At 63.9% G+C, this 6,384-nt stretch overlaps 1 protein-coding gene across 1 annotated transcript; it reads right to left on the reverse strand.

Annotated features, from left to right (window-relative positions):
• Window positions 1-3,039: 3,039 nt before the first annotated feature.
• Window positions 3,040-4,435, reverse strand: SMIM1 (small integral membrane protein 1 (Vel blood group)). The gene is made up of 2 exons (XM_022598489.3): window positions 4,303-4,435; window positions 3,040-4,001 (listed from the first exon to the last, which is right to left on the reverse strand). Exons 1-2 carry the CDS (start codon window positions 4,410-4,412, stop codon window positions 3,875-3,877), a joined length of 237 nt encoding a protein of 78 aa, XP_022454197.1. The 5' UTR covers window positions 4,413-4,435; the 3' UTR covers window positions 3,040-3,874.
• Window positions 4,436-6,384: the final 1,949 nt, after the last annotated feature.

Consider the following 6,384-nt stretch of genomic DNA (forward strand, 5'->3'; position numbering starts at 1 on the left):
CCTTAGAATTGGCAAAATCATTTTTCTTACTGCTGCTGTAGGATGCTTTGGGGGTGGGAGGCAGGGCATCCGGGAGCGATGGCCCAACTCGCCTGCTGCACTGGCCGGACTTGGGGAGGGCGGGGGCGTCAGTCGACTGTAAACCAGCACCAGGGCCGTGAGGTGTCACACCTGCGTCTGGAGGTCAGTGTGCAGGTTTCCCACTGCAAAACAGGCTTCCATGCTCAGACAGGGCGGTCAGCCGTCGTCAGCTTGCTCCAGGACTGGGGTGGCGGTGACTGGAGGAGGCATGGGGAGTTTGATGCCAGGAATCATGGAGCGTGTGCCAGACAAGGGGGTCTCAGCATCTGGCATTCTAGGTATTTCCAGCTCTGAGTCGGCAGTTCACTGACCTCACTGCTCCAGGAGCAGCCGGCAGAGGAAAAACTGACCCGCCAGCTTTTTCTTGTTGAGTGAACGGGTGTTCCATGGTCTTTGGCCTGCAAAGGACAGTTTATGTGTTTTGTCAAAATGACAGGCGGCTGGCAGGCATGTGCGAGAGCCCCCCCCCGGACCCAGGCATGTAGCGGTCAGAGCCAGACCCGCGTGAGGCCCACACCCCACACGCCGGGCCTGCTGTACAACCACGTGGGTTCCCCAGGGCCCGGCCAGCCCTCCTCGAAGGACATGGCGGGGCTGCCTTGACACCTACCTGACCCAGCTCTCTGGTCACTGCCGGGGCTGCCCTTTGTCGGCCCTGGGGCAGCCGTGCTTAACTGGGCTGAAGTGGACACCAGGTGACGGTGTTCCCCAAACCTACCTGACATCTGTGTGCATTGGTGGCCCAGGGTTGTCACTTCATGACCCTCGGGCCATCAAGGCCACAGATGCTGCGGCTGACGTGGGCGTGGGCGTCACGGCGAAGCCCTGCTGGCAGCTCCAGGTTGGGGCCGCAGCTGAGCTGCCCTCTTGGCACCAGGTTGTGGCTTCGGCGGCCGCGTGGCACCAGGTCTGGGGCGCCTTGATGTTGGGGAGCAGCCGGCCCTGCTGCTCTTCTCTGGTGCAGTTTGATTCCGTGTGAGGTTTGGAAACGTATTCAGCTTACAGCAGAAAACCGCTTTGACGTTTCTTTTTCTTTGTCAGCCGACCCTCTAATAAAAACATTTAGAAGGAACATCGCGGCTCCTTCCCCGTGAGTCCTTCCTGGGATTTCGGGAGATGCGTGTTGGAAGTGTCTGTGGGGAAGCTGAGGACCTGGGACCCTCTTGCCAGCAAAGAGTGAGAGGCAGTTATCTCCTGTCACTCGGGCCTGGCCCAGAGAAGCTGCTGCCCTTGATCCCTGGGTCCTGGGAACCTGCTCCTGTAGCATCACCAGGTGGACCCTTCCCCGGGGCTTTCCCAAAGGGGTCAAGTTCCTGGGACCCGCTTCCAGCAGACCACCCCAATCCTGAACCTCCTGTGGGAGGGGAGGCCAAGGGTCCTGTCCCGTCCTCTCCCAACCCTCCCAGGGCTGTCGGGACGCCACCTCCACTCCGGCCACTCGGGTCCAGCTGGGGCCCCGGGGCATGTCTCTCTGAGGTGGCCCGTGTGGGGGAGTGTGCCCCACGTGCCCCTGCCTGTAGCCCCCCACCTGCATGGGCCAGGCATCCGGTGCCAGTAGGGCCTGGGGCAGGGGGCGCTGCGCATCCCCCAGGCTCTGGGCTGGTGCACCCAGCTCTCCATGCTGAGACCTGCTTGGCCGTGGGGCACGCAGGGCGTGGCCAGCCAGATCCAGGCCAGACCCCAGCACCGTCCACGGCCCACGGCCGCCCGTAAGGTTCCCCCCGGTCCTGGGGAGCAGGCTTCGTGAGGACCCTGGGCATCACCCAGCGGTGTCGGGCTGAGCCGGACAGGCTCCGAGGTCACTTCCTCTTCCCCCCGCTCCCGCTGCTGGCTGCCCCTCCTTGCTCCGTCCCAGTCACATGTGACCTGTCCATCGCAGACCTGCCCCTCACCAGGGGCTACTTGGGGAATGCGGCCCTGGAGCCGAAGAGGCCTCGGAGGGAGTGGGGGTCAGGGGCAGCGGGGGCCCCTCCCTCCTCCCTCTGTCCCGCGCCCTCGCCCCACTCCTGGCCGAGGCTGCACTGGGTCTCGGGGAGGGTCAGCCCTTGTACCTCCAGCGACGACCGCCGACTGCTGAGAGCCCCCGGAGGCCACGCAGCCAGGCCAGTGGCCCCTGCCCACCTCCCCACACCCTCCACCGTCCTGAGATGGCCAGAGGGGACTCGAACTGGGGTGCTAGGCTGAGGCCCCCTCCCTGGCTGTGGCCAAGCAGGTGGGGGCAGAGTCTCTCAGGAGACAGGTGCTGAGGCGCAGAGACCAGGGCGGCTGGGACAGACCCTCCACCACTGCCCTTAACCTGTTTGCCCTGCCCCCTGCCCCACAGCAGGCCCTGCTGAAGCACCGCTGCTGGGAGACCGCAGCCCAGCAGCGGGCTCAGAGCCAGGGAGCACCTGGGTGGTGCAGCCCCACCTCACGCCCGCCCGGCCCAGGCAGACTTGCAGTGGGCCCGCTGTGCCCTAGGCCAGTCCCGTGGGGTCTCTGCCCTCCCTGCCAGCTCGGCCTCTGACACCCAGGTTTGCTATGAGCCATAGGGATCCTGACTGTCCCTCGTCTCCTGCCCTCAGTTCTGGGCAGTTCTGGGGTGAGGACCAATTCCCTAAGAAGGTGTTTCTGGCAAGGGGTCTGCGGGGTCTGGGGCGTGAGTTCACAGCAGGCGAGGGCCAAGCGAGCCGGAGCAGAGCCGGCAAGGCGCTGTCCATGGTCAGGGGAGGCAGGAGCAGGTCCAGCCACATGCGCGCCCGCAGGCCTGCCCCCGTGCTCCCACCTCCCAGCAGAGGGCCTGGCCAGGACGGGACACATCCCAAGGCCCAGAGCCAGCGGGAGGCTCACAGGCCCTTTCCCAGGCCTCCCGGCCGCTGTCCAGATGCCCTCCAGCTGCCCTCACATCAGGGGCCGTGAGTCACGCCTTGCCGGGGAGACCCACGGGAGACACCGTCATCCGTGTTTTCATTCAACAGAAATTTAATGACGACCTCCGTGTGCAGGGTCTGGGCCTCCTACAGGGTGCCAGCGGAGGGGCCGGGCTCCTGCAGGGCCCACTCTGTGAGGTGGACAGCCCTGGGGAACGTGTCCACCTCCCTGGAGGGAAGATGCAGAGGTGGGTCTGGGACAAGGGCTAAGGCCCCTCTACCCAGGAAATGACTCAGCCCCCGGGGAGGGTGGATGTACAGAGGGACACACATACACCCCCTCAGAGCCATCCTTTCACAAATGGGAGTCAGAAGGGCCAGAGAGGGCAGGGGCCTGGTCAGGGCCACACAGCTCCGCACAATGCCCACCCAGGGATGACCCCACCCTGGGGCTGCCAGGCCTGTGCCCTCGGCTGCGGGGAGAAGGGGAGCTCTTGGGGCCCTGGACTGAGGGCCTAGCCTGGGTGTATCCTGCAGCCCCAGCTCAGGCTGGGCCCGGTCTCCCAGCCACGTGGGCCCCTGGGTGGCTCTGTGTGCCAGGTGTGCACGTGTGTGTCCTTGTGTACCCGTGTCCCTGTTTGGCTGTACGCCTGTGGATGCCTGTGACAGCTGTGCACAGTGGTGTCCCCGTGAGCTTGAGGCCAATATGTGTGCCCCCTGTGCCCCTGGAGTCTGTGCACTGGTCGGGGGGAGAGTGTCTGTGTGCATGGTGAGGGGCTGTGTACACAGAGGGGAGCCTGTGTATAGAGAGGAGGGTCTGTGTATATGGGAGGCTGTGTACACTAAGGTCCGTGTAGACTGGTGGGTCCGTGTACACAGAGGGGTTCTCGCACACGGGGTGTCCCTCCGAGCCCATGCCCCTGGGCGCATGCTCTGGGCAGCGTTCATTTGCACTTGTGCACGAAGTAGCCGGTGATGTAGCCCAGGGTGAACACGACCCAGAAGAGGGCCACTCCACCCAGCACCTTCAAGGAGATGCCCAGCTTGCCCGAGCACAGCTTCCGGGAGACCCTAGAGTGAGAACCGCAGGCACGTGAGCCCCCAGGCGGCCCCCAGTGCGGGGGGGGGGCAGGCGGGGCGGGGGGAGGAGAAGGAGGGGGCCCCGGGCAGATGGACCGCGGAGGAGGGCAGCCCGGGCGCTCTGGACTGGAAGACAGGAGGGAGGGGAGTGGCGGAGACACCAGGGAAGGTGTGGGGCCCGGGTCTGCCGAGACCGCCTGGGGTGGGCGCCCAGTGGGCGCAGAGCAGAGGCTGGCAGGAAGGATGGGAGGGGCCTGCGCAGGGCCAGGGTTCCCTCCTCCCAGCCCCTCACCTCTTACAGCCCGAGGCCTCCTGTGCGCCGGGCCCGCTGGCCACGCTGACTTCATCCCGGCTGCTGTCCTCCCACCTACTGTACTGGATGCTGCTCTCCTGGGGCTGCATCCTGGGGGCCACGGGGCTCTGGCGGGAGGGGCAGAAGGTGGGCTGAGCCTCCCAAGACACACTGTTCCAGACCGGGTGAGGCCAGGGGCAGGGTTCGTGTGGCCCTGCTTTTGGGGTGAGGGTCTGCCTGGGGGCCGTGACGGGCCAGGTGGGCTGGCTCTTCGCCTGCATCCTCTCATCCAGCTTAGGAGGTGACCAGGATGCAGAGGGGTTAGGCCACTTGTCCAGGGTCACGTGGGAGGAGGCAAGAGGGAATTCCAACAGGGAGTCTGAAAGTCTGCCAAACCCTGCCCTCAGGAATGCGAGAGGCTGCTTTTCCACCCAGCCTGCTCCCCCAGGGCAGGGGGGGGGCCTCCAGGCACAGCTGCTGCCACCCTGGAGGGCCCCTGGCTGGGGCCAGGTCACCAAGCCTGATAACTAACAGCCTTCCCTCCTCCCATTCCTGCCAGATAAGGCCCCAGAGCCATCCCTGGAGGCTGGAAGGGAAGGGGACGGGCAAGCGGCGCAGCCTGTCCAGTAGGGGGAGGAGGCCTGCCTGGCCTGCGTAGCAGCAGCTGTGTCCTCTGGCCTGTCCGAGTCGCAGCCCCTCCCTCACCCACTGCTGTGCCCTGCTGGGAGTCCAGGGGCTGAGACTTTGCTCAGCTCCCGCCAGCCTGGGAAAACCTGACCTTTTGTCCAGGTAATCTGGGACGCAGAGGCTTGAAAGCACAGTGAGCCACTTAGCAAGAAGCGAACCCAGAAACTCAGGAAATCAGGCAGTTCTTAAACCCCCAAAATGCTTCCACGTTTGCCCTTTCCCAAATCCCAGGGCCATGGGACAAAGGAAGGGAGCTTGTCTCAAAGCCACAAAGCCTGTCCTTCCTGTGGGATCCTGTGCTCTGGGGTAGCCATGCAGGCCGGCTCTCAGGCCTGGGGAAGGCCAAGCATTTGTTGAACGTGGGTTCTGCTTTCCCAGGGTGTGTCCAGGAAAGGGGCTAAGGGCCAACTCTGTTAGCTACCTACCTAATGTCCACCCTCCCTCCTGTGGCCAGAGTCCCCATCTTGTTCCAGGCAGCAGTGTGCCAGCCCAAAGTGACAGTCATGGGCTAAGACAAGCTTAATACTCTGACCCCTGCTTTCCCATGTCACCCAGATGTGAGCAAGGTGCTGGGGTGCAGCAGGGGGTAGGAGGCTTTTGCTTTCATGAACAAAAGAACAGCCACTTCCTTCTTCCTGCCTTGAAGTGACGGCTGGAGCTGAGCAGCCACTTTGCAACCTGGATATCCTGCCCACACCAGCCCAGTGGTGCTGAGTCTCCAAATCCACACCAACTGCCCACCCATGAGCTTCTTGATCTGAGGAGGGTCAAGCTCAATTTGTGCAAGCCTGGGACAGTGGGTTCCTGTTATTTGTAGCAGAACAAGCTCCTGACTGACGCGGATGGTGGCCCTCAAGTAGTCCTGGTTGGAGAAAGCCACCAGAAGCCGGTGAGGTGCTGGAGCTGAGCTTCTGAGGGCTTCATTCACTTGCTTGTAATGGTCTGTCCAACCCACACGGGACGGTCACACAGTGTCACAGGACCCTGGGGCTGTGCTGCCTGGCAGGGACACCTGCTAAGCCCCGGGACCCTCAGGGGTACCACCGCCTCCTGGGAGTGTGTGGGGGACAGAGAGTCCTTGGCACACAGGGGCTGCATATACATTAGACCCCTTCACCCCCAATGCACCTCCAAGGAGCCCACAGCTTACAAGGGGAGAGTCCCGGCGTTGGGGGTCGAAGCCTCTGCGGTCCAGGAAGATGGTCAGAGCCCGGCCAGTGATCTCACCTCCTCCCAGCCCGCAGTTCGGGACCTGAGGAGCCTCAGATGCCTCCAACCTTAAAGAAAGACAGAAAATAAAGAAAAGGTGAAGAGGAGCGAGCGGCGCTGCCAGGGGCAGGGAAAGGAAAGGGGCCCTGGGGCGTCCCGGGCGGCCAGCAGGAGCGGCGAAGGCAG

The sequence above is a fragment of the Delphinapterus leucas genome, chromosome 1 (genome assembly GCF_059928025.1).
Source record: "Delphinapterus leucas isolate spDelLeu-1000000601 "Yukka" chromosome 1, BTC_Dleu_Yukka2, whole genome shotgun sequence".
Lineage (NCBI taxonomy): Eukaryota > Metazoa > Chordata > Mammalia > Artiodactyla > Monodontidae > Delphinapterus > Delphinapterus leucas.

Coding starts and splice junctions, on each gene's coding strand:
- SMIM1 (XM_022598489.3), bottom strand. CDS start 4,412: ATGCAGCCCCAGGAGAGCAGCATCCAGTACAGTAGGTGGGAGGACAGC. Junction 4,002..4,302: donor GAGGCCTCGGGCTGTAAGAG/GTGAGGGGCTGG, acceptor TTCTCACTCTAG/GGTCTCCCGGAAGCTGTGCT.